This window comes from Lobosporangium transversale (assembly GCF_002105155.1).
Source record: "Lobosporangium transversale strain NRRL 3116 chromosome Unknown BCR41scaffold_11, whole genome shotgun sequence".
NCBI classification, from domain to species: Eukaryota; Fungi; Mortierellomycota; class Mortierellomycetes; order Mortierellales; family Mortierellaceae; genus Lobosporangium; species Lobosporangium transversale.
This window is the reverse complement of record NW_019028989.1, coordinates 511756-536858: the sequence shown is the minus strand read 5'-3', so window position 1 is coordinate 536858 and position 25103 is coordinate 511756. Positions and strand designations below refer to the sequence as shown.

General features: G+C 41.0%; 8 protein-coding genes across 8 annotated transcripts; 4 read left to right on the top strand and 4 right to left on the bottom strand.

Annotated features, from left to right (window-relative positions):
* The first annotated feature begins 863 nt into the window (after positions 1 to 863).
* BCR41DRAFT_350162 (ribosomal protein S8e/ribosomal biogenesis NSA2) lies at positions 864 to 1869 on the top strand. The gene is made up of 2 exons (XM_022023617.1): positions 864 to 1115; positions 1585 to 1869. The coding sequence occupies exons 1-2, from the start codon at positions 894 to 896 to the stop codon at positions 1804 to 1806; spliced, it is 444 nt and encodes a 147-aa protein (XP_021883126.1). The 5' UTR covers positions 864 to 893; the 3' UTR covers positions 1807 to 1869.
* Positions 1870 to 7537: 5668 nt separating this feature from the next.
* On the top strand, positions 7538 to 8283 carry BCR41DRAFT_284358 (hypothetical protein; the record flags this gene model as incomplete). The annotated part of the gene is made up of 2 exons (XM_022020259.1): positions 7538 to 7579; positions 7681 to 8283. Coding segments are annotated over 2 exons (645 nt in total), but the record flags the coding sequence as incomplete, so codon positions are not given.
* Positions 8284 to 8680: 397 nt separating this feature from the next.
* BCR41DRAFT_350160 (Alpha/Beta hydrolase protein) lies at positions 8681 to 10676 on the bottom strand. The gene is made up of 8 exons (XM_022023616.1): positions 10429 to 10676; positions 10292 to 10332; positions 10031 to 10182; positions 9817 to 9938; positions 9638 to 9700; positions 9398 to 9527; positions 9133 to 9298; positions 8681 to 9036 (listed from the first exon to the last, which is right to left on the bottom strand). Exons 1-8 carry the CDS (start codon positions 10617 to 10619, stop codon positions 8777 to 8779), a joined length of 1125 nt encoding a protein of 374 aa, XP_021883124.1. The 5' UTR covers positions 10620 to 10676; the 3' UTR covers positions 8681 to 8776.
* Positions 10677 to 10803: 127 nt separating this feature from the next.
* Positions 10804 to 12677, bottom strand: BCR41DRAFT_350158 (Alpha/Beta hydrolase protein). Its single transcript, XM_022023615.1, has 7 exons — positions 12439 to 12677; positions 12287 to 12327; positions 12036 to 12187; positions 11749 to 11933; positions 11529 to 11658; positions 11263 to 11425; positions 10804 to 11136 (listed from the first exon to the last, which is right to left on the bottom strand). Exons 1-7 carry the CDS (start codon positions 12585 to 12587, stop codon positions 10880 to 10882), a joined length of 1077 nt encoding a protein of 358 aa, XP_021883123.1. The 5' UTR covers positions 12588 to 12677; the 3' UTR covers positions 10804 to 10879.
* A 1179-nt stretch (positions 12678 to 13856) lies between these two features.
* BCR41DRAFT_350155 (hypothetical protein) lies at positions 13857 to 14320 on the top strand. The gene has a single exon (XM_022023614.1). It carries the CDS (start codon positions 13925 to 13927, stop codon positions 14165 to 14167), a length of 243 nt encoding a protein of 80 aa, XP_021883122.1. The 5' UTR covers positions 13857 to 13924; the 3' UTR covers positions 14168 to 14320.
* Positions 14321 to 14641: 321 nt separating this feature from the next.
* On the bottom strand, positions 14642 to 15161 carry BCR41DRAFT_350154 (hypothetical protein). Its single transcript, XM_022023613.1, has one exon. The coding sequence runs from the start codon at positions 15139 to 15141 to the stop codon at positions 14647 to 14649; it is 495 nt and encodes a 164-aa protein (XP_021883121.1). The 5' UTR covers positions 15142 to 15161; the 3' UTR covers positions 14642 to 14646.
* Positions 15162 to 15542: 381 nt separating this feature from the next.
* BCR41DRAFT_385290 (hypothetical protein) lies at positions 15543 to 17306 on the bottom strand (the record flags this gene model as incomplete). The annotated part of the gene is made up of 1 exon (XM_022027659.1): positions 15543 to 17306. The coding sequence occupies one exon, from the start codon at positions 17304 to 17306 to the stop codon at positions 15543 to 15545; it is 1764 nt and encodes a 587-aa protein (XP_021883120.1).
* Positions 17307 to 21713: 4407 nt separating this feature from the next.
* Positions 21714 to 23643, top strand: BCR41DRAFT_394633 (beta-lactamase/transpeptidase-like protein; the record flags this gene model as incomplete). The annotated part of the gene is made up of 4 exons (XM_022028660.1): positions 21714 to 21977; positions 22107 to 22289; positions 22403 to 22994; positions 23078 to 23643. The coding sequence occupies 4 exons, from the start codon at positions 21714 to 21716 to the stop codon at positions 23641 to 23643; spliced, it is 1605 nt and encodes a 534-aa protein (XP_021883119.1).
* Between the last annotated feature and the right edge of the window lie 1460 nt (positions 23644 to 25103).

The window sequence follows — 25103 nt, the reverse complement described above, 5'->3', positions numbered from 1 at the left end:
TGACAACTAAAAGGAAATTTTTTAACGTGAACATCCAAAGGAGAGGATATGTCAATCCATCCAGAGTCGATTTTTCAATCCATTCCATACATCCAACACAATCAACCTCTATATCAGCTTATCAGCATTGAACATGTATCATGAAAAACACAGTATTCATTCTTTTTAGAAAGGGCAATTTTCAGGATCAGACTTGGCTAGAGGATCTGATGGAGCGTAGTCAATCTGATCTCTATTTTATAACATCAGGGAGACACTGAAAAGGCGGAAAAATCGAGACAAGAATTGTACAAGCAGCAGGAAAAAAAAAAAAGAGTAACTGGCTTTGTGTACCTGCACTACCTCGAGGAATGTTTGGAACATATGATTTGCTCAACTTTTATCAGAAGGAGGTTCATGCGAAGGAAAGCGAGGCTGATTTATCCTGAAATTCTAAATGTATTTCGGTTCAAAGTGTTGAACTACTCAGATGTCGGGATCTTCACTTTTCTATTTCTCATCAAACGGTAAACCTGGAGGGGATTTACTTGAAGCTCAGCCGCTACAAGTAGCAGGATCTGCCTACGTCTGTATTTCAGCATGGACGAGGAAAATTCACAATCACCCACTGCGATGAATTTAGCATCTTGTTCCTCCCTTTCCTTGGTACAAGGGACTTAGTATGGTCTATAATAGCTTACTCTGACACGATTATTTTATTTTATTTTATTTTTTCAAAATAAACAGGTATCAGCAGAGACTCCCGCCACAAGCGCTCCGCTTCTGGAGCCAAGCGCGCCCAATACCGCAAGAAGAGAAAATTCGAGTTGGGTCGTCAGGCTGCCAACACCAAGCTCGGAGCTAAGCGCATCCATGAGGTTCGCACCCGTGGAGGTAACCGCAAGTTCCGTGCCATGCGTTTGGATTCCGGCAACTTCTCGTGGGGCTCAGAGGCCATCTCCCGCAAGACTCGTATCGTTGCTGTTGTCTACAACGCTTCCAACAACGAGTTGGTCCGTACCGGTACCTTGGTCAAGAACGCCATTGTTCAGGTCGATGCCACCCCCTTCCGTCAATGGTATGAGTCACACTACGCCGTCCCTATCGGTGCCCGCAAGGGTAAGGGTGTTGTGAAGGTAAGAAAAAAGGATCAAAGATAAAACACACCATTACAGAGCCATTTAACAAAAAATGGGCGATACCACATACAATGAAATCTGGATATTAGAGTGTACCATTTATACCAATGTCGTCAGGCGAATTATGGATATTGTTCAGATAGAGGATGCGTTGGAAGCGCAAGCAACTTTTTTTTTCTTGCAGTTTTACGACCATGAGCGCCTATCAAGAAAGAGCTGGGAAATGAAACGTGCGTTTTGAGTAACGCACTGACAGGATGTTGGAATAACATATTTGAGGATACTATACATCAATCATGGAGGATTAAATCTCTGTTCTCCGGAATTCCAGCATATCATTTCGCCTTGGGAATTCACCTGACGAATAAACAAAGCCGCATAAAATGCAGGTTGTTGACCATTCCGTTGAGGAAAAAAAGGATAAAATCAATTGACAATTGGTTCTTGTAATTTTTTTTTTATTCAGGCTGAATCCGAGGAGGTCTCCAAGGCCCGCTCGAACCATGTCCAGCGCAAGATTGAGTCTCGCAAGGCCGAGTCCAAGGTCGACCCTGCCCTTGACCACCAGTTCGCTGCCGGCCGTCTTTATGCCTGCATCTCTTCCCGCCCCGGTCAGTCCGGCCGTGCTGACGGTTACATTCTTGAGGGACAGGAGTTGGCCTTCTACATCCGTAAGCTTAAGAAGTAAAGTAAAAATAAAAAGACAGAAATAAAGCTGAAGGGATAAGCGAAATAAAAAAGACTAAAAAAAAAAAAAAAAGTAATGCATACTACATTGAGCAATCAATTGTCTCCTGTCTTTTCTGAGGTACAGTGCACAATGTGCTTTTGTTTCCATAATTTGAGGGTTTCTTGAAAAACAAAAAAGCGAAGAAAGCAAAAGCATTTCTCACTTTACGTATGGCACCTGTGGAACTTCTCCACAAGTTACTGGAATGATAAACTCAAATGGTTCCGATACGGATGGCAAGAATATTGAAGAGTCTCATTTAGTTAGCATAGCCAGTCATGTTGCTTATCATCATTTGGGTATATGTCAATTATCCTCTCTTTGATCGTCCTCTCTTCTGCTCCCTCGGAAATTCATTCATTCTTTCTACACTATTAAGAAAGACAGTCGCGAGATACTCCACGTAAAAAGGCATAGCATGAATGTATTTAAAAAAAGAGAAGTTGCTGGTAAGTGATCTCGTCAGACTCAGGATCATGCTGTGATATACGTATTTTATCGCTACATTTTTTTTTTATTCAGACCCAAATTCCTATTACAGATTGAACTTCATGGGGATGCATAAAGTGTAGTTGTCACATTTAAAGAACTACAAAAGACTGTATCAAAGGCTTTGAGCTCATCGAAAAATATATCTGGCCGACATTACTGGACCAAGATTCTTAGTCAGAATTCATCTAAATAAGCAGAGACTCATACCGATACCACTTTTGGTTAGTCCGTTACCAATTACAAAAGATTTATTAAGTAGTAGGCTTATAATTGACAAAGACCTCTCTGAAAGAGAGATCGGTTTTGCTATGCTTTGCCTCCATGTTTGGAAATAGTCTGTCTTTTTTTTTTGTTTTTTTTTACCTCAAAGGTGCCGAGCCATTTCTTCTACAGTCCACCTGTTAGTTTTTCACTCCTTGGTAGTTCTATAACTCGCCTACTTTCTAAAACATTTCAAGCTCTTCTCCTTTCACTTTGTCTTTTCTTTGTATTTCCACTTCTTACTTTCAGCATGTATTCGACTCCTTCTCTCCGCCCATTCACCTACTCACTGCCCTTTTTGACTATCCATTCTTTTTTTTATGCACAAAAACCGACAATTTATATTTATACTAAGCGCTCGTCGCTAAATCACTGTCAGCAACCTTACCTCAGCAACAATCCAAGATAAGTGTATAAAGACCCAACCTACTCGAAGCATTAACTTGCCTTTTACAGAACAAGTATGTCTACCAAAAGTATCGTCCTTGAAGGAAGTTAATGGATATGCAATGAGACTCTACGTTCTACTTAAGGTATCTACGCCCTGCCATTAACAAAAAACGCGATATACACCTATGCTTATACTGGAATAGCGCAGCCATAACTCAGTAAGTATTGATAAGTTTGATTTAAGCGTGCAAACATGGATAGTAACGAGGTATCATTTCGTAATTTACTGACTTGTTCATATAATATAACCCAACATGTGTACGTGTCACGCCACGATTGACGTGATGAAAGATCTCACGACGACCATACTTCCTCAATTGGAGATAAATTCACGACATGCGAATGCAAGACAAACTAATTATTGGCAGCCAAGTAGAAGGTAACCTTCAAGCCCAGCTTGATCTCCGAGTCATATCAATCAGCTCAATCATATGGATATGCATGGATGTATTATATTGTGGCGATAATAATATATTTACACTCTTCTCTTAGGGATATCTCATTCGTTGCTGTGGGTGACCATCTGACATTTTTGCACAAGCGTACTTTCGTTGCTCGTACACAAGGAAGTAAGATGTGTAGACACCCTGATTGATCGCTGTAGAGCGAAATTAATATGTTTTTTTTTTTTTTTTTTTTTTTTTAAAAAAAAAAAAAAAAGCACTTCACCATGCCATGCTAATTAATCTTGTGTCACTCATCCGCATCATACTCCTCTTTTGATAACTATAGCGATAACAATAATAAACTTTCGGTATCAATTATTCTTGTCGCGTTTGTGGGTTCGAGTCTTAAGATCACTATTGGGTTTTATACCACAATGTTGTCTTTTATATAGTCTAAAATGATATTTAAGCCAGAAGCGGGATAATATGAAGTTCTGAATGGCCTATAATCACTATGAGAACAAAATGATTCGAGGAATGAGCATGAGAATTAACAATAAAGAATCAAGATACTTTAATTTGCAACAATTGTAATTTATTTATCCTTAGTAGAGTCTTGGTCTATGATCAGCGAAACAGACGTCTACTCACACAGGGACGTGATATTAGGCCGGAAGATATGAAGGAGATAACCAACGGTGGCGAAACTAATGTTGTTTAATATCGGTTGCTCCATTGGTTTGTGAAGCTCTTTATACCATTGGGAAAAGAGTCGCATTATTATCTCAGCTCTAATAGTTTACTAACGTCTAATTTCTGGGTGGAGCCACAGCCTTCCCCTTCTGTGCATTGAACGTTGGTGAATTTACATTTAGACATGCGAGAATTGAAGGGCTTCTACGGTTTATGGGCATGGCTCATTTAGCAGAGGTGCTAAAACCATTTTACATATCATTTACTAGGAGGTCCGGAGGTACGGCTATGAAGAACTATGTAATGAAGAGAGACATTGAAGGATTCCAAACCTTGTTTGGTTGAATTGTCTATCACGTAATGCCCTTTTTTTTGTCTCTCCTTTCCTAACGCGTCTCGAATCATAACGAGTCCCTCTTTTTTTTTTTTTTTTTTTTTTTTTTTTTTAATCCATATTAAATATTCAGCTGTAATCAAACAACGGTCGTCTTCCAAGGAGACAAACCTTTGCTCTTTCCCCTGAAGCAGCATTCTTATCATGCACAGCCTTTTTTTCTTAACCGAATTCAGCGGTCGCACATTCTAATGTCCCCTTAGCTATTATAGCCTGAACCGAGACGAAGATTGAATGAATCGGAATGTTGTCATTATTTGTATCCAAATAGTAAGCTGAGCTCTTCAATCGAGTTAACGAATTCTTAGTCATAACGTATGAATGGCTGATTACACTCGCACTACTTGGGATGGGTGGAAACATGTAAAGGGCCATGGAATATGGGGGTAAAGGACTCTACCTAGGCTTGAGAGGCAAAGATGGATTCACATCGGATCCATCCAATGATTTGTGGATCAATACTTCAGAAAACGAGATAGAGAATGCGATGTGTATGTACAGAGCTCCAAAGATTATCTTTATTGATCTCTTCTAATGTTATTGTAGCACCTTTCTCGGCTTTCTCGCCTGCAGAATAAAAGTAACTTCAAGTCTGAAGTAATGAAGTAGTTCGTGGCTACAGAATTCATGGCTCTTACACCAAAAAAAGATTTGTATCAAATAGGACGCGAACAGTGGACCAATCAAAAAATTGGACGACCATGAATATTTCAACTTGCATATTCTAAATACGACGTTAATAATTCAATTTTTTTTTTTTTTTTTTTTTTTTTTTTTCGAGATACAACATATGTCTCATATCATCTTTTTCAAGAGCAAAATAAATACTAGAGAATGACGGGGTTGAAGAAGCTCAATCATCTTAAGAAGGTAGGGTAAATGTAATTTAAAAAAAGATTGGTCCGATTAGAGATGCATGGTAGGGATTGGAAGAGGAGATTCTAGAGCCTCCAATGTCTTGCATATGAGATCTATGTTCTACACGCGTAAAGGATATTGGGATACATAACACTTAATTATATTTGGATTATATTCCTCTTCTTTTAATCTATTGATATTTGTCCTTGGATACTTCTTTATTCCTTCTTATCTTTTTTCTTTTCCTTTCCTTTTTTTTTTATTTTTTTTTTTTTATTTTATTTTATTTTTTTTTATTTTATTCTTTTAATTTCTTTACTGATACTCTTCCAAGACTCTACACCTACTCTCCAATAATCTTTGAAAGTACCTTACAACTTACTCTAGTCTTTTCTCCTTTTGATCCGCCAACGATGCGTTGCTCAAAGCGGTTTCCGCTTATCCTTTCGGTTTTGGGTAAACAATTACTTGCTTTTCTTCCGAGCCATGGCCCCATATTATATGCTTGCTCAAGCTTCTATTATATTTGTAAAAAAAAAAAAAAAAAAAAAAAAAGCGACTAAAATGTGACGTTGACTTTTTTTTTCCCCTTCTTTCAATGCCTGCTAATTTTTACTCACAGCATTGCCACTGACCATCTCTGGTTTCGGTAAGCATAAGCATTATTGTTTTATATTCACGTTGGAAGTCCTACATATTGATACCACAGAAATTACCAACAACCTACTCATATTGCTCTCTTCCTCACTCAAAAAAAAAAAAAAAAAAAAAAATAGCTGATGCTCAGAAGCAAAATGCCAATGGCCTCGAGATTACGAATGAGGATCCAGCTCTGTTTCCATGGCAGTTGCGTGCGCATGGCCACAACCATCTCGTCAAGGACTACCAGAAAGCCAATAAAAAATATCACCAGGAAAACTACCACAAAAACGGAAAAATCGCAAAGCGTGCAGCTGATATTGTGATGAATCGAAATTTAGCCCAGACACAGGTCGAAGATTTATATTCAGGTGACACGGATATTGAAGCCTTTGAGCCTGAAATGTGGCAGCTCCGAGCACATGGGCACTATCACCTTCATCGGAAACAGGCTAAGAAGCAACAACAGAAACAGAAGGGTCAGCGGCAGCCAAATGAAGCAAGAACTAAAAACGTTCAGAAGCGCCAATTAGTTGGGGAAGTCGAGCAACAGCCGGGAGATCTAACAACTATGGTCCCTCTGGACAGTAATGCTGCGGGACAGATTGAGATTAGCCGCAAGAGTAAGGAGTATAAGAATGCAGAGGAAAGAGAGCATGACCGTTACAACACGGGTGCAGATGGTGATGACATCGGTAAAGACATGGATGAAGGTAGAGATGAAACTAGAGATGAAACTAGAGGGGAGGAGCGAAATGGAGACAAGAAGGTTGGTAATAAGGACGAGGACAAGGAGGATAATGGCGAGAAGAAGGCCGAGAATGGAGAGAAGAAAGGTGAAGGTAACAAGAAGGACATGAACAAGGGTAACGACAACGCTGATGATAAAAAACAGGGCTCTAAGGATGGCAAGGAGGGCCAGAAGGGTGGCAAGGAGGACCAGAAGGGTGGCAAGGAGGGTCAGAAAGATGGCAAGGAGGGTCAGAAGGATGGCAAGGAGGGTCAGAAGGGTGGCCATAAGGAAGGGGATCAGGAGAAGGGCAGCCAGGAGAAGGATGGTCAGGGGAAGGATGGTCAGGGGAAGGATGACCATAAGAAGGATGACCATAAGAAAGGCGGCCATAAGAAAGACGATCATAAGGACGATGATCATAAGGATGGTGGTCATAAAGAGGATGACCGTAAGAAGGGTGACCATAAGAAGGACGACCATAAGAAGGGTGGCCAAAAGAAGGATGACCAGAAGGACGATGATGGCAATAGTAGCAAAGATAACCAAGGCAACCAGGATGACAAGGACAACAAGGAAAATAAAGACAATAAGGAAAACAACAAAGGTAACAATAAGGGCAGCAATAAGGGAGATAGTAAGGACGGTAATAAGGACGGTAATAAGGACAACAGCAAAGATAACAATGAAGATAATGCCAAGCCAATCACAGATAAACCGCCAATCAACGCTGTTCCTCCAACTACTGTCAAGCCCAATGCCCCTGCTCAGCAAATGAGTGAATTTGTGACAAAGTGCGAGACTCCTGGCCAAATTGCACTTACCTTTGTAAGACCTCTGCCTACTTGAGAAAGAATGAAGACATGCGCCTTTCATAATGTAATGCCAATCAATTTCACTTACTCTTTTATTATTTGTTTAATTTTTAGTCCGAAGGTCCTAGTGAGGCTACGACTCAGATGCTCGAAATCCTCAAAGAAGCCAAGGCCCGTGTCACTTTCTTTACTAATGCTACATGGCTCGACTACATGCAATACGCCGGGGTGGCCCGCCGTGCCTACAATGACGGCCACCTCATCGGTATGACCTATCGTGTCCCCAACGATTCCTCCAAGGACATGACGGATGCCGAGCTCCGAGCTGACATTGCTAAACACGCGACCAAGATTCATGAACTCATTGGCAAGTACCCCAAGTATGTCCGCCTACACGAAACTGGAGCGAAGGACCGAAAGCTGGAGTCAACACTCCGTGATATGGGTTATACACTCGTGGGGTTCAACTTGGATGAGGCTGATTACAAGTTCAATACTCGTGAACAAGCATCTCAGATTGCTGCTATCTATGAGTCCACGTTCAAGAAACAGGCTGATGCTTATGGTAGGAAAGCATCCTATGTCGTAGTCGGCTATGATATCCCTGCCTCTGGAGCTGCGGCTGCATTACCCGAGATCATCTCAACTGTGATCCGTAACGAGTATGATATGGTCCGCCTGGATGGATGCACAAACGATAAACAACCTTACAAGAAATCACCGTCAGCAAACAACGGGTTTGAGGGTGATGATTTCTCATTTGGTGCTTCCAAGTATGTCCATGGCCAATCACCAGTGGCGATGCAAAATGGAAAGGCTGTCCCCGGAAAATTGCCCACCAAGGTTGGTGATAAGCCTGAACCCGCCGATAAGAAAAAGTCTGGAGCTTCGATTATTGGCAGTGGCAGCACACTCTCTGGCTTGCTGATTGCTGTCATCATGGCAGCCATGGCCTTGTAAAATATTGAAGGGAGAAGTGGGGCATAAAGGAGGTTGACAAAGCTTAATAGTAGCAATTAGTATTTTTTTAATGCTTTCCCTAGCCTTGATGGGAACTTTCAGATTATTTTCATAAACGGGGATTCTCTCTTAATAAATTTTATTTATTTTTATACGACAGTAGAAGAGGAGGGAAAAATCCGTCATAACATGACCCGGCCTTGAGTAATGTTTTAATTTATCACCCTTCTTGCGTTTTCCTTTTATTTCATTATTCGATGGGGTACGATAGCCTTCTTGCCTGAACAGATTTAGTTCTGTCGAAGAACTTGGCAAGATATTCCGAGAGAATCTTGTTGACAGCCACTGGGTTTTCAACAAGGACATTGTGACCCCCCTCCGTAATATGGGTCTGTTCAAGCTCTACAAAGATATCTTTACTGAACATTGCCACATACTCTGGAGTTACGAGTGGGTCTTGGTCAATGATCGCCAATAATGAAGGCACAGTATATAGCTTTCCTGCGAATGCTGTCAAATCGAGATTAAAATATGTACACGTCAGGATATAAACAAAAGTTATATTGCATTACTACATACACATATACAGATATATATATAGCTTACGCAAATCGTCCTGAAAGTTCAAAGTGGTGGCTCGATATAGATTCAAACCGCCGTGGAATGTTGAGCGCGTATACTGGTCAATATAATACTGTTTCTCCTCTGTATTTGTATTCTTTTCGCCATCTCCATAGATGGCATTGAAAAACGCAACTGCTAATGTATGTGGCTGACGAAAAAATAAAAAAAATAAGTAATACCTTTTTATCGCGCTTTGCTCCTAAAAGTTTACAAAGGAATTTAACAGATAACGTATGAAAGGTCATACATTGCCTTCAAACCACGTTTCTGGTTCTCTGCTTTGGAATGCAGTGAAATGACGGAGTTGTGGGTGGGCTTGGACCGTCGCTTCAGGAGGAACATATTCAGTCGATGGCGTCTGATGTGGAAATCCGATACTAAGAAAATATGGGCATTAAGGGTTAAACAGGAAATGAGAGATCAAGTTGATTCATCAAAGAAATCAAGGACATACAATGAGGAAACCAAAAAAAAACAATAAACAAACCTGATGATAGCATGACAGCGCCAAGGAAAGTGCATGCCAAGTCGCCAAGCAACCGATGCGCCCCTATCATATTGAAAATATATATAAAAGAAAAGAAAAGAAATCATTCAGATCTTTCTAAAGAATATCGACTCTGTCATCAGATAGAAAAACAAAGAAAGAAAGAAAAAAAGAGATACCAGTCATGCCCGATAAAAACAGCCTTGTCAATCTTTTTCTGATCCAAGAGCTCGATCAGGTTACTGGCCAGATTTTTCGCACGGTAAGTGTCCAGATTGTCGATGTCACATGTCGGGTGGTCCTGTCGATTAATAAAATGAAGGGAAGCGGTCAGTGCATTATGCTTAATTTGCGAATTTTCTTTTATTTTCTCACGGAGAAGAAAGGGCATACAGATTCGCCAAACCCAAGATTATCAACTGCAATGACACGATAACCTTCCTTGGCCAGGTGTCGGATCTGATAGCGCCATCCGTACCACAAATCCGGGAATCCATGGAGGAGAATCAACGGGATGCCATCTGGATTTCCTTCCTCTACATAATCTGTTCCATGAATAAAAATAATAATGATAAAAAGTTTTAGATGCCTTTCAAAACAATGAAATGTACTCATCTCATGAAAAATGGGATATTCAGCGAGCTTGGTCCTTACGATATTTATAGCCGCAGAGAGTTGCATACTTGTGATTGAAGCTTATAATCAATAAACAAGAATAGGGTAATGTTAGGGGATCATCCAGTGAATCTGGTAAATAGCCATCAAGACCCATCGGCCATTTTATGCTATACCTTGACACCTTATATTCGGGATCAGTAGGCCTGGACTTGGAGGCATGAACCGCTTCAATTTGAGGTAAGGCTGCGATCACTTGCTTCAGTGAATCGTGGAGACTAGGCGCTTCAGCCGAGGTATTTGAAACGGATGTTGAAGAGGTCTCAGTCATTTTTTTTATTTTATTTTTTTGCTGGATAAATGACATCAACGGCGATAAGCTGTCGACAAAAGAAGGGTAGGAAAGGAGAGAAAGGAAGGGAAATAAAATGGCAAAGATATGATTAAAAGAGATGGATGGTCTTTTTGATGTGATGCTTAATGTGACGCATTGTGTACTTAACTGTCATTGGTGGGAACAATTCGAAGTTTTGAACACAGCAGAAATAATCATGCATGCAACAACAGAAACCATGTTGAAGATTTTTTTTACTAATCTTTTCTTTCTCTTAAGCTTAAAGTATATATTTACTCCCGTGCCTTCTTCTCATCATGTTGAACAGATTTATCTTTACGATGAAAGAAGTTCGTCAGGAACTTTGAGAACACTTGATTGACGCTTTCTGGATTGGTAGAATGAACTCCGTGGTCTCCATCAACATGGTCTATTTCTAGACTAACGAAAGTATCTGTATTTTGTGATTCTACAAAGGTCCGTGGCACCATATGATCTTGATCAATCACAATTAGAAGCGAAGGCACTGTGTATGGCTTGTCGACATATGCTATGGTTTTAAAGATGCGTCTTTTTTAATTTCAAGTATCACAACTCAAATATAACTGCTATAATAAAGACATCACTCCAAAGCATCGGGTATCGAGAGGCATTGGAGACTTCTTTTTATACTTACGCAGTTCATCCTCGTAATTGAGGCGGCCAGCACGATAGAGATTATAACCGCCATGAAACGTAGTCCGAGTGAATTGGTCAATGTAGTACTGCTTTTGCTCGACATTTGTCCCGGGTGCTATAGCGAACATTGCGTTATAATAAGCTACAGCTTGAGTATGCGGCTAGTATTTTACAAGAAAAAAAAAAAAAAAAAAAAAAAAAAAAGTCAGTTTCGAGGCTGACATTGCTGCTACTTGGCTAAAGGCTTTCTTTTTTGTGAATTACATCGCTATTGAACCAGTGCTCAACATCTTTGCTTTGGAAGGTAGCAAAATGACCGAGCTCAGGGATCATCTTGGCAATCGTCTCAGGATCGTTGTACTCTCGCGCAGGTTGAAAATGTGGAATGCCGAGACTAAAATAAGGCCATAGCAAGATGTAAATGTAAAGTGGTTAACCTAATATACTACTTTCGCAAACAACACAAACCTATCCCTCTTATTACCCGATGATAGCATGACAGCGTTCAGGAAAGTGTAGACCGGTTTTCCAGGCAATAGAGGCGCCCCAGTCATGGCCTATGATTACAGCTTTATCGATATTCAATTGTGTTAAAAGTTCGACCACGTTTGCAGCCAGGTTCTTGGCTCTATAAGGATCTAAATCCCCAGCTTCACATCTTGGGTGGTCCTATAGATTTTGAGACCCAGCAGAAATGATTACTCTTAGTTTGCGAAAATTAAAAATGAAGAATAGATAAAAGTTTTGGAAGGGCGTTAAAATCATATTTACACTGCCTCCAAAGCCAAGATTATCGATTGCTATAACACGGTAGCCTTCCTTTTCCAAGTGACGGATCTGGTTACGCCATCCATACCAGAGTTCTGGGAAGCCATGGATTAGAACTATTGGAATGCCCTTAGGGTCCCCCTCCTCGACGTAATCTGTTTGCATAGTCAAAAAAAAAAAAAAAAAAAAAAAAAAAACTCGTCAGGGATATGAGTACTTCTTTCTACAAGCTTTCGGTTGATTGATGTACTTACGATACACGTAGCCACGAACGGTCGCATGCTTATGATTAAAACTTGGAGAATAGATTATATTGTTACACTCGGTATACTAATTCCGCTTAGTTACAAGGCGTTTCAAGCACATTTTGTTTTTTCACATCCATCGAATATATTTTATATTTTACCTCGAAACTTCGTGATCGGGAGGGGTTGGTTTGGAATTAGCGGTATGGTATGCTTCAATCTGGGGCAAATCTGCGATAACCTTCTTCAGCACATTGTAGAGACTAGCGGTTGCGCTAACCTTAAAATCTGTATTAGATGTCTCGGTCATTGTTGTTTGTTAACAAATCGATAAGAATGAGAGTGGGTGAGGAAGGTTTATCGGAAGAGACGAAGAAAAAGGGAAAGAAAGAAAGAAAAGTTGGATGATGATAAATCACGAAAGGATTTTAGAGGGACAACGCCTCTTTGTGCAATCAATTAAAAGACTCTCAGTGTGATGTCTGGGCTCTCCCTTCGCCCTGCTGCTCACGTATGAATATCGTTGAGTTTGCTCTTCAACGGAGAGACCGCACATGCTTGGTTCCTTGCTCCGTCAGCAGAATAAAATCGGGGTGGGCAAAAGCAGGTTAATATACAAGCACGCTTTACTGACAATGCATGACTATGCATTGAGCGCATGATTGCATTATTTTTATTCTTTTTATTCATGCTTTGACCATGCAAGATATTACTTTCTCACGACTCACAATTTGTTGTACTTCTTTTTTTTTTTTTTTTTTTTTTTCAATTAGATTTATATGGCCTGGCCTCGTCAGCGGTCAGTTGATATGCATACAAAGATCCCTGTAAGCCCATCAGTGTTCGTTTTCGTTTAGTCAGTCGATACGAAGCATGAATTGACTTGATATTTTAGAAACGCCTTTAGTTATGAGTTACCAAAGAATTTGCCCTCATACTCAAATATCGGGTATCCTCCATCTAGCGCGCCGTGTAACTGAAATCATTTGTCCCTTCCTTTGGGATGATCTGATGTTGACGCAAACTCTAATGCAGATAGTCAAACGTGATGAGATATGATATTTGACAACAGCCAGTGATGAGTTAAAAAAAAAAAGAACTGATGCAAGGGTCAGTGTGTACTTAATTATACAGCGCTTTTAATTGTTTTATCTGGCTTAAAGTAAGCTTTTATCTGTTCTCTTTTTACATTGTTCAAGTAAAAAAAATAATAGCTGAAAAGGGTAGCTATTTGAGATAACTTTTAGGATAAAATGTTGGCTTTTATCGGACAAAGCTTATTTCTCATCAGAACAATGCAAATTGATAATTCAGTCATAGTCGCAACTGACCAGAGATGCCAAAAGTTTCTTTGCCGCGTACATTCCCTGTCGAGAATGATTTACCTAAATTACAATTGTCCCAAATGGAAGGAATTGCAAATTCAAGACATGAATGCGAATTCGTCCAAGACACATCTCTTGTCCTTTTTTTTATTTTTATTTTTATTTTTTTATATCACTTAATAAACTTTGCAAAGAGGATAGCTAGACCTTGCAAGCCTAACAAGAAGAATCCACTCTTGGAAATAGCCGTTCCGCCAGCTACGGAAATACCCAGGAACCACCATCCCAGAGCACGAGGTATCACTCGATCTGATCGATCTCGATGTTGTTGTTTCTGAATGTGTTGTTGCTTTTGGTTGTCTACCTTCCCTTTATCCATAGAGAGGTTGCTTTTGTTCTCGCTAGAGAACAGGAGTCAGCCAACTACCTTGCCCATGACGATGAAGTTAAATCTCGCCATGAAGAACTAAAGAGCAGATCGACGATCGGCTTCCAGGGCAAATGCATCGAGGTAGCCATCTTTCAGAGCATCGACCAATGGAACGCGATACTTATCGGCCAGTAGACCAGCTATATTATGTCCAATGCCAGTCCAGATCAAAAGGCGAGCAGGCCAATGAGAAGAACGATAGGGAACAGTTGTATCAGCGGTACTAAACGAGGATGGAACAGGCATTTTTTTTTTCCTGTAATGGTTGCCTAAATGTTGACAGTTGAGAATATTGAGAATAGTAAGGTCACTGAAGGCTTGCTTAAGTAAATGTTTTTTTTTTTTTTTTTTTTTTTTTTTTTTTCCGGTATGATCGGCAGGCTTCTTACTGAGAAACCCACGATCGCAGATCAAAGCGCAGCTCTGCATGTAAGTGACCATTGAAATAATAAATTATGAATTATCTGGAGTGGTTATTTCTCGGATACTCTCTTTCTGTCATTTAGGTCATGAGCAATTGGGACAGTCAACGTATTTATTGGTCTATCTATTTCATTGCTAAACTATCTGCCACATGTATACAAGTTGTGAGATGATTTGTCATATCACTCTATTTACAGTGCAAAAAGAATGGCAAGGCCTTGCAGTCCCACTAAATAGAACCCACTTGCTGGCATGGCGATTGCACCACCCATCCCTATGGCCAGAAGCCACCATCCCACCTCTCGAGGGAGCTTTCTCTGACTAAGGCTTTGAGAATACTTATGCTGGAACTGTTCTCCTTCTTGTTTTCCATCATTCGAGCTTGAGAATAAATGCAAGTTCATCATCCTTCCACCTATGACCATTTGAAATCCTGCCAAGAAGAACCAGAACGCGTTGCAGCGGTAGATAGAAGAATCAAATGCATTAAAGTAGCCAGCTTTTAATGCGCTCAGGAGGGGATCACGAAGCTCAGAGATCATCAGACCCACAGCATTATGGAGATGGCCTGTCCAGAGCAGGAAACGGCCTGGCCAACGTGAAGAGCGGTAGTTGGAGGGGATTATGAGCCTTGCTAGCCTTATTGCAGCTCCAGTTCTCGGAGCGGAGGAAGTCGAGGAGGGCATAGGCGTAGACGTAGTTGAGAGTACAGTAGGCTTACTAAAGGACATGATAATACTTTATTTCTTTTTTGGTTAACAGGAGGGGCAAAGAAGAACGACGTCCATTGCTTTTAAATGAATATGGGGATGACTATAGCATTCCCGTGAGAATTTCAAAGGACCAAACATCAGTATCGCCACATCTTATTGCATTTAACTGCGATTCTTGCGCAGTATGCAGCATTTTTCCTCTACTAATGTATTTTTCCCGACCAAACATTCATTCAAGGGTAACTAGACATGCCTAAAAGCTCCTGGCTAACACTTTCTAACGTTTGTTATTATTCTGTTTTTGTCTGTCCGATGGCAGTGCCAAGAATGTTAAGCCCGAGAGGACTAAGTGTTTATTACTATTTACACTTTAATCACTCGTGCTCCTCCTCCAAGACTCTAAGGCGATACTCCATGTCCCTCAGCTCACGGTCTCGTTCCTCCAAAGATCTGACCAACACCATATTGGTCTCCTTCTCCATCTCTAGCATTGTAATCGCATCTCCTAACTTGAGGACTGTCTCTTCTACCTCGTGTAAGTGCTTCGTGGTCACTTCTAAATCTCTTTTACGTCTTCGATATGCCTGCTCGCACTTCTGAAGTTGTTCCTTTGTGTTTCCCCAACAAATCGTGGTGTCCCGTAACTTTTCTTGCGTCTCTGACAGTTCTGTCTGTAATTTGGTGACCATATTCTGGAATAACGTCACAGATGCGTTTTGACAGGCTCGTTCTCTTTGGGCTTGCAGCTTCTTCTCCTCTGCAAATTCTTTCATCTCTTTTGCATGAGCTTCCTTTTGCTGTGCCAACTCTGACTCGAGCTTAAGCAAAAGCTGCTCAGCCTCTCCATGTGCTTCTTCCAGTTCTTGCTCCTTAAGGCGCAATGATGAAGACAACCCATCGATTTGGATATCTAGCGCCGTGATTTGCTCCTGCAAAGAAGCGACCAGGCACTCATCTGCCGCTGATGCCGTGCCTACATCATCGGAAGGCTTTCCTGAAGCAGTAATAAGCTGCTCTTGTAGGAACTCTGCCTGACACTTCAGGCTCTTGATTTCTGCCCGATCTTGTTTAGCTTGTTCTACCAATTCTTCATTAATAGATTCCACACGGACGACCTTACGCGCTAGGGCCGACATCTCCCTGCCTAGTCGTCTGTTTACTCTATATACCTGCGCCAGGCTGGTTCGAAGGGCTACTGTCTTCTTTTTATATTCCTTTTCAAGATGCTCCACCATGACTCCTTCCGCGTCCCCATCTCCATCTAACAAAGCCCTCTGAAGCTTAACCCTTGTTCTTTCCAATTCTTCTTGATCACCTTTTGAAACCGCCTCAGCTTCTCTGGCTCGCCGAGTTTGCAATACCAATTCGTCTCGAAGCTGAATTATGATCGTTTCCAAATCCTGTTGACGATCTGTCATTTGAGGCTCCTGTACCTTCTCAAATGCCTCTCGTTTCTCTGTCAGTTGTTGCTGAAGGGATCTTATTTCGCCTTCTAAGGCCTTGACAGCCTCCGCAACTGCTTCCTCCTTTCCTTGCACTGTCTTTTGGACAAGGCTCTCCAATTCTTTGATCTGGATTTGACCCTCGTGAATCTGGATTTCGAATCCCAACCGTTCTAGCTCAAGGATGTAATCAAAAACTGTGCGATGATGAGCCAACTCGGCTTGTTTTCTAAAAATTTCTTCTTCTAGTCCCGATATTTCTCGTTGACTCTGGGCCATGATTAGTTTAAGCAGTGCAAGCTCTGTTTCTGCACGAAGTAGACGGGATGTAGCGTTGTTGAAGAGGTCAAGTTGTTGCTCTTTAAGTGGAGCCAAGGAATTGATTGAATTTGAGCTAAAGGAATGAGTCGCCTTCGCCATCTTTGTTGTGACTACATCCTTCTCCTCATCTGAGTGTAACGAAGACTCAGATGACCCTTGAATGTTGGTATGGCGGGCTTGAAGGCTCTTCTTTGATGCTCTCAAAGCGTCTTGCAAACATAGTTGTGATTTTGTCAAGACTTTTTGCTGTGCCATCTGTAGTGCTTCTGCATCATTTCCATCAGCAGGAGGCAGAAGAGCGGCATTAGGTACAGCCGCAAGAATGTTCTGGATGGCCAAAGCATCTATTAATGATAAAGTTGTAGTATTGGACATCGATGTCGATGGTGCTGTTGAAGTTGATGCTAACGTTGATATTCCAATACCTGTAACCGTCATGATAGATGCTATGGTTGGACCAGTCTTGGTATTTGATGAAGAAGAGCTTGCTGTAGTTGCAGCTGCAATATTCAGAATATGGTCTTTAAGGAGACCATGATGAGCTCTTCGAGATTGCGTTAGCTGCGCTTCCAAATCTTTAATTTTTTCTCGCAACCCTTGAACTTCACGATAATGATGGTTGTTATTGATATTGCCATTGCTGTCATTTACGTCACAATGTGGATTCATTGCGTTGTAATCAGGCCCGGTTGAAGCAGTGTTGCTTTTTCTAATTGGTGTCGGCATTGCCGTTGGCGGCGCAATGAAAGACTTGGATCGTGACGCTTGACCACCCGTTCTCTTTTTTGCACTTTTAAGGCAGACGTGGTAGTCACGGAGTCTCTGATACAGTGGCTATTGTCGACAAAAAATAATAAATAATAGCAATAAAAAAAATTGTTTTGATCAGTAAGTGTGGAATAAAGTGAGCTGATGCATCTACAGTCAAATAGATATATCATGCCTCAAGGACTATTGGGTATGAAATCGATTTCCAGGGACCGTCAAACTCATGAACCGTGAGTTGTTTGATTGCGAAGAGGAGAACCTCCATGGAGATGACTTGCTCATCTTCCTTCTCGTCGCGACGAGCCGAGACTTTGGGCTAGCACGGTTGAAGGGTAGAAATCACATCAGGGTTACATTACACAGAAGACCGATGAGAAAAAGAATAAATAGTTAAGACGCGATGCATAATAATGCTATTCACCTCCAGTGATGGCGCCAAAGGACCACTGTTATTGTTAGCTGCCCTCTGAGCAACTGATTGCTATTTATATCATGATGGAAAAACAGAAAGAAGGAGGTGAAGACGAAATGAAGGACATTTTTTCTTTTTAAATAATGTGGTCATACAACTGTTTTATAGTGTGGCAAACCATCTTCTATGAAAGAAATAGAGTTGATAGAGGCAGCGCACTTTTTTTTATGATGAAAAATCTTACCTCATCTTCCCCGTCATCAAACAGCTTTGTGGGACTAAACAATAAAAGAAAGAAATGGTTGTTACTGTATAAGCATATCGGGCCTTGTCCTCTAACGCCCCATTTATTAAAAACTATAGCTTACAATACAGTCCCTGAAAATGACTCCCTGGCCTCCTAGGTGTATCAAATAATTATGGTAATGTAAGCATTCTAATTTTCGATGTTGTTGGTCAGTTACCGCTATAGTAAAAAATGAACCATACCGCGATAGTGTGGACTAAAGGAGACCATTTTTGGCGATAGGGGCTTTTGTAACCTGGAGTTCGAATGGGACTTGCACTTGCAGCTGTTGCATTGCCACTGACGTTGCTATGACCATAGTCATTATCTTCTTTTAGGTTATTTGGCGATAGAGCCAACAGAAGTTGGCGATTCGGTTTGGGTGACAAGCACCGTAGCTGTCCTTGACATTGATTTATATTCGGAGATATCGATGGAGTGAGGCTTGGCGAAGATCGAAGCATCTTTTGATCGTTTGTTGAGATGTAAGAGGTTGTATTCAAAAAAAGGAAATACACTTGCTATGATGAACAATCTGGAAGGATGTAGGGAGGTTACGAAAAAAGATCTATTGGTATATAATGCTTGATGATATGGCAAACAAAAAAGAGGGTAACATAAAAGGAGAAAAGTAAGGGAAAGAGGGGGGGATTGAAAATGACAAAGAAAAATAGAAGACATGCATGCAGTTGCAACGTTTGAGCGAGCTTCGTTCCTCTACATGGATTGTTTCTCAACAAAAGGCAAGCCAAGCGCTAGCACGATTAGGAATATGAGATGTCATTACTTTTATTATGTTTGCTTATGACAATATGTCCTTAAGCATGATATTTATTCGCATCTTTTTTCATGTCAAAGCTACTGTTCTCTTGTAAAGAAATATGGTGCATGTCTTCCTTAGACAGAAACATAAAAGCACAGACCATGCTTGTCTACAAGCCACAACTACCACAACGGTATCCCCCAACCGAAAACCCCTTCCTTCGACGATATAGATAATATAATAAAGACACCCTTGTAAAAAGGGTGTACCAAAAATTGGGTTGATCCAGACAGCAAGCCGACTTCTCCTTTTGAAGGGAGCGATCGTTTAAATAACTTGCCGCCTTAAAAGATTAACCACGTTTGCTTTCAAGCATTTCGGAAAAGGGAGTCTAGCGCTGACAACTCTCAGTTGAGGTCTTCATTGAGTAGCCATCACCATCTCGAAACCAGATCGCAGATCTCTGTTTCTTTGCTTTTTCCTCGGCACATGTCCTTTAATGCGAAAAGGCAGTTTTGTGTGATTCTTTTTTCTAAGGGATCAAAAGAGGAGTTTTTTCTTTTTTTTATTGTTAGTGTCTACAGAGTAGGCATAATGTCCGCTCAAATGATGTCTTAGAATATGGAATTTATGTAATTTGGACTATACAGTCACGTGGAAGACTCTATCAACTTTCGCAGAAGCCTCGAGGTTCCAAAACAAAAAGCAAGGTTGCTGGCTCGATCGAAGAGAGAGAAAAGATCAAGCATCTAAAGCCCAAGATAATGTTCGAAAGAATTATCGCATACCAAGCCCAGTAAAGTCAGAGTTCGCCAATATTAGCTTAGGGCTGACTATGGAATGCTATGGCGAGAGGAAATAGTTTTACGTCTATTATTCGAGCCAACAAACCACCACACCCACCTCACTTCCTTCATTTGCTCGCCTTAGGGAGCATACACTTTTTTCTTTTTTACGAATTTAATTCTGGAATATCGAATATCGATAATAGATCGATATAAAAGAACAGAACAAAGAGCGAGTAGTAGCCCACTAAAGGTTTGAAGCGGATTGCAGCGCTACTTACCAACATATTGGTTCCTTGCTCTGGGTTGCCAAAGGCCAGAGATTGGTTGGGTGAAGTGGTCCAGAATCCTCAAATACTGTGTTCAACCTTGGCGCCAATAGCAGCTGGAAACCCTCCTCCACAGATCAAGGACAAGCCTCCGTAGCTTGCAAGATTTCGTTGGCATCTATGCTCATCCAGCTTATGATAATAGCACAATCCAATTGGAAACAGGTGCTCTCCATTTCAAGCTAAATACGTTCAATAGCAAGCTGGAGCACTACCATTATGACTCGTTCAGGTTCCAGCTCATTGAACATGGGTATAACCAGGGAGCATACGTAACTTTCCAGCAAGGCCCCGATGGCGGCGTGTCCAGTGCGCAGTTCGATTTGGGCCCCGAGTTTGGTGTTGTTTTGTTCAGCAAGATTGAGGGCCCAACAAAGCAAGCTTGAACAAGGCAAAAGGATCTCTATGGATCACACAAATAGAAACTAATGTTAAACAGGATCAACTCAGTTAGCTTGCTCCTTTACCTTATACTTATTAATATCATATTAATATCCCTCTATAAAGTGCGAAGTGAATCTCATTAATAAAAGCGGAGGCTGCGTAATGCCAGTTCCCTGCTTAAATAATAGCCAACCATTCCATCCTCTTCGAACAAGCTCATGTCATTCTATTCAACGTTAGAAGGATGCACCTTGGTGCACGTGGACTCAAAGTAAAGAGTAAATCAATTCGCAACCTCCCTTCTACTTCGTAAGCGAACCAATTAGACCTTTGGTTAGCCCGACAACAGATTAGATGGCAAGGACACCAAGAGGTTAATGAATGTGTGGCGTTTGAATCAAAAAAGGGGCCCAACTCACTAAATCAAAACAAATTGCCGTCAGATTGTGCCCTCGTCCTATAGAGGGCTATTGTTCTCAGTGTTCATCTAACTAAGCCAAGTCAATAACATAATTTTCAAGCTGTCGCCAATGACGATCGAACCTTGTTTTCGCTTCTAGAATTTGTTCAGCGTGGGAAGGAAGATGTTTTAGGGTTCTTGGTAGAAACCCGAGGTCTCAGATCGTTCATTAGGTCAAATGTTCAGAGCAAGAGTGATGTGACGGTGCGAATTAACTATAATTAAACGCGTCGTACCAACGATTGGACGTCAATGATTCTAGTTTCAGGAAAGTGAAAAACAAACTATTTAATCCGTGCGAGCATAGTGCCTAGCCACTCCTGCTTGCTTGTGGATGTCATAGATAAAGGTTTTCGCCCATCGGGAAGCAAAAGTCAGCAGTGAAAAGTATAAAAATAGAAATAAGCAGTTTTCCTGAGGGTAACACACTTGTGTCAGTATCCTTCGTCATCACGATACCCCCTCTCCAACACGGAAGCGTATAAATTCTTTGTTTTTGTTTGTTTGATTTATAGGAGACTCAGCAGCATAGAATTAATCTCTCTCAACACTTGTAACACCTTACTATCTCTCACACGCTTATGGCCACAATAGCATGGGCACTCTTTTATTACTCAATAAGCTTGCAGACGCTCCCCTCATCGCCATCTTACTTTTCTTACTACTACTGAATTCGACAAATGCACAACACCAAGATGCTATCGACCAAACAAAACTGTCAAATTTGCACTCCCAAATCGAAAAGGCTCGCATTAACAGCGGTATCTCAGGGTTGGCTGTAGCAGTCCTTCATAAAGGTAAAATTATTTTTGCTGAGGGGTTTGGCGCACGAAACGGCAAAGATCCTTATCGACCTGAGGTAAAGAGAAAAAGAGAAAAAAAAAAAAAAAAAAAAAAAAAGAAATGAAAAGAAAAGAAAAGAAAAGAATTAAAGAACGGAAGCCCGATCTTTTTTACGACTCTTTTTTCTCATATTCATGGGAATTAGACATTGGCGCCAATAGGGTCAATTACAAAGTCATTCACAGCTGCTGCCATTGGGGAGCTAGTTGCAGTAGGGAAGATGGATTGGGACATCACTCCAGTTTCCAAATACCTTCCTGAGTTCGAATTAGAGGACCCTGATTTGACGCTCCAACTCACCGTCGCGGATTTATTGTCTCATCGAACTGTAAGCGTATCCTCGACTTACTTCCTTGAGTAGTGCTGTTTTTATCCATAATTATCTCTGGTGACTTACTAATATTATAATTATCACTTTCCTCCCCCTTGCCATAAAATCAGGGTATGCCTAGACACGATTTAGCTTGGTATAAGGCAAATATCACTAGAATTGAACTGATTAAGCGCCTCAAGAGCGTCAAACTGAACCGTAAACTTAAAGCAAAGACTCAATACAACAGTATTATGTACGCAGTTGTCGGGGAAGCTTCTGCCAGGGCTGCCGGCACTTCCTGGGAAAACTTAGTTGAAGGAAGAGTTGTCAATCCCCTTGGTCTAAAAAGCACAGGGTTTGGGCAGATGGCGATGAAGAAACGATCCACAGACCATGCGATCCCAGTTTCTGCGGCGTCATTTGCCGATGCTTTAGATGGAAAGTATCAATTGGGGGATCTGGACCTTGTTTATCCGGCTGCTGCACCAGCAGGAGACATGTATTCCAACGTCCTAGATCTAGTTCAGTATGGCCAGGCAATACTGAGCTCTGGGCAAGTCAACGGAACGCAAGTACTAAACAAGGAAAGCATTAAAGAAATCCTCAGCGGGCATACGTTGGACAAGAGTGCAAGGCGTTCACCAGACTTTGCACCAACATTGACATACGGTTTCGGATGGTTGATAGACAGTTACAAAGGAAGATACCTCGTTTATCATGGTAAGGGATTAATATGCGATGACATATCAAAGATCTTAGGGAGTTTTTTTTAACAAATCGTTTATCGTGATGACGGATGATAGGTGGTGTAGCTTCCTCTTTCGCTTCAAGCCTGTTTATGTTCCCTGATGACGATTTGGTTATTGCTGTGCAGTCCAACATGAGGTACTCTTCTGCGATGACCAAATTCCTCCCCTATTTCATCGCGGATGAGATCCTTGCATTACCCAAGACTGAAGACTGGTTGTTCAGGTTGACTCAGGATATCAAGGCATCCTACGAGACTGCTTCCAAGGTATTTAATGGCGATTTCTTACCTCCAAAAATTAAGGGTAAACCTACATCTCGCCCTTTAATTGAGTTTGCGGGCCAGTACATTCATCCTTTGTACGGCACCTTCATTATTGAGCTCAGGTCCGAGCCCAAGTCCGCGTCGACCGGATCATCGCTCTTTTTCCGATTCAATCAGCTGGATGACAAGCTAGAGCACTATCATTATGACACTTTCAAGGGTGTTATCAAAAACAGTGATTTGATCTCTGTATTTCTTATCACGTTTCAACAAGAGGCTGACGGTAGTATTATTAGTTTCATAGTTGAGCTTCCGGATGGCCCCCAATCCTTTGTGAAAGTTGTTAATCAGCCCTGAAAAGCATCGTCTTCATTTTTTCCTCTCTCACGGAATGGAATAAAGTTGCGAATCAGAACGTTCCTCATCCCAGGCGAACTTGACTCCTATCATCAAAAAAAAAAAAAAAAAAAAAAAAGGTGTAGAAGATAGGTCTTATTGAATAGAGATTGGCTCCAAGGATGCATAACAGGAGCCCTCAGCCTATGTCATGTCCGTGGGTCTGTGGTCTTTAAGCTTAATCAGCAGTTAGAGCAACCATAATCGTGCCTGTAAAACCTTATTGGGGCAACAGCCCTGGCCATCCGCAAAATGTTGTACATGTTCACATATCTTGGAGCATATTAGATTCTGGATGCCCTTCTTGTTCAGCTCATAGCGCGTACGAAGATTACCATGCCTCTTTTTTTTTTTTTTTTTTTTTTCTTTCGAAGATCTCAAAAGCGAGAAACAGTAAAATTTTATTGAAGACTTAATGTTCAACAGTAAATAAATAAAAAATTATCATGAGGACTGATCCTGGGGCATCCAATTTATGAATTTGCTCTTTTCGTCAGTCGAGATACAGGTAGTTAAACACCAAGGTGATGAATGGTTCTCGATTCGAAGTCAATAAATCATATGGTAATAATTCTCGTTTGCTTGTGAAGAATCCGTCTGTTTACACGGATGTTTTAAGTTTTACAGTAGTAGTATATAAGTGTGTATTCTGTCGTTGACGTTGTCTCGATTTGCTTTTGTAGTGATCCACTATGAGCACGGGCATAATGGTGGCGCAACAAAAGCTGCAACGAAATTAACAGCTACTTCTCAAAAAGCATTTTCGAAAACAAAAAAAGAGGCCAAGGTATATAAAATGATAGATATAAGTTATGACGAACATGTTGTCCCAGCATAGGATTTTTCTTAGCGCGGTCTTATTATTGCACTGTGTTAAAGATAAAGCTTTGTTTCCACGGGAACCTTAACATCAAGAGTTAACGGCCTGTTTTTCCTTGATGAGGTAACCTAGGAATTGATTTCGCTCAACATCATTTGCAAGCATTTACAAGAGTAAGAAAAATATTTTTTTATTATGCTTTTCGATCTAAGAAACCCGATTCTGGAGTATGGAATTGGTCGATGAAAACGTGGGTTTTACATACTCCGACCATTTGGACAAAAATATGTGATAGTGTACAAGAAATAAAAATAGATTGTTGGGTTGCCATACAAAACTTTCCACGTTTGACTGATGGTGGAGATCGAGCTGCCAAGCAAAGCGAGAGTCTAATTGTCTGAATGAGGGATCAACACTAAACCACATCCTATGTAAAAGAGTTTATCGAGGCTGAATGTGATAAAAGGTGAGAAAGTGGACATGTCCAGTGAGGAAGTACGCAGGGGAGATGTATGCAGCAGCACAATTCGCAAATCAAAATGAGATTGCTACAGTATAATCTCACCTCGTCCCAATGTCTTAAGCACGTAACGAATGTATA

Coding starts and splice junctions, on each gene's coding strand:
- BCR41DRAFT_350162 (XM_022023617.1), top strand. CDS start 894: ATGCGTTTGGATTCCGGCAACTTCTCGTGGGGCTCAGAGGCCATCTCC. Junction 1,116..1,584: donor AGGGTAAGGGTGTTGTGAAG/GTAAGAAAAAAG, acceptor TTTTTTATTCAG/GCTGAATCCGAGGAGGTCTC.
- BCR41DRAFT_350154 (XM_022023613.1), bottom strand. CDS start 15,141: ATGCCCTCCTCGACTTCCTCCGCTCCGAGAACTGGAGCTGCAATAAGG.
- BCR41DRAFT_350158 (XM_022023615.1), bottom strand. CDS start 12,587: ATGACCGAGACATCTAATACAGATTTTAAGGTTAGCGCAACCGCTAGT. Junction 11,934..12,035: donor ATCTTGGCTTTGGAGGCAGT/GTAAATATGATT, acceptor CAAAATCTATAG/GACCACCCAAGATGTGAAGC. Junction 11,426..11,528: donor AGCACTGGTTCAATAGCGAT/GTAATTCACAAA, acceptor GTAAAATACTAG/CCGCATACTCAAGCTGTAGC.
- BCR41DRAFT_350155 (XM_022023614.1), top strand. CDS start 13,925: ATGTTGTTGTTTCTGAATGTGTTGTTGCTTTTGGTTGTCTACCTTCCC.
- BCR41DRAFT_350160 (XM_022023616.1), bottom strand. CDS start 10,619: ATGTCATTTATCCAGCAAAAAAATAAAATAAAAAAAATGACTGAGACC. Junction 10,333..10,428: donor CCCGAATATAAGGTGTCAAG/GTATAGCATAAA, acceptor ATTGATTATAAG/CTTCAATCACAAGTATGCAA. Junction 9,701..9,816: donor GTTTTTATCGGGCATGACTG/GTATCTCTTTTT, acceptor TCAATATGATAG/GGGCGCATCGGTTGCTTGGC.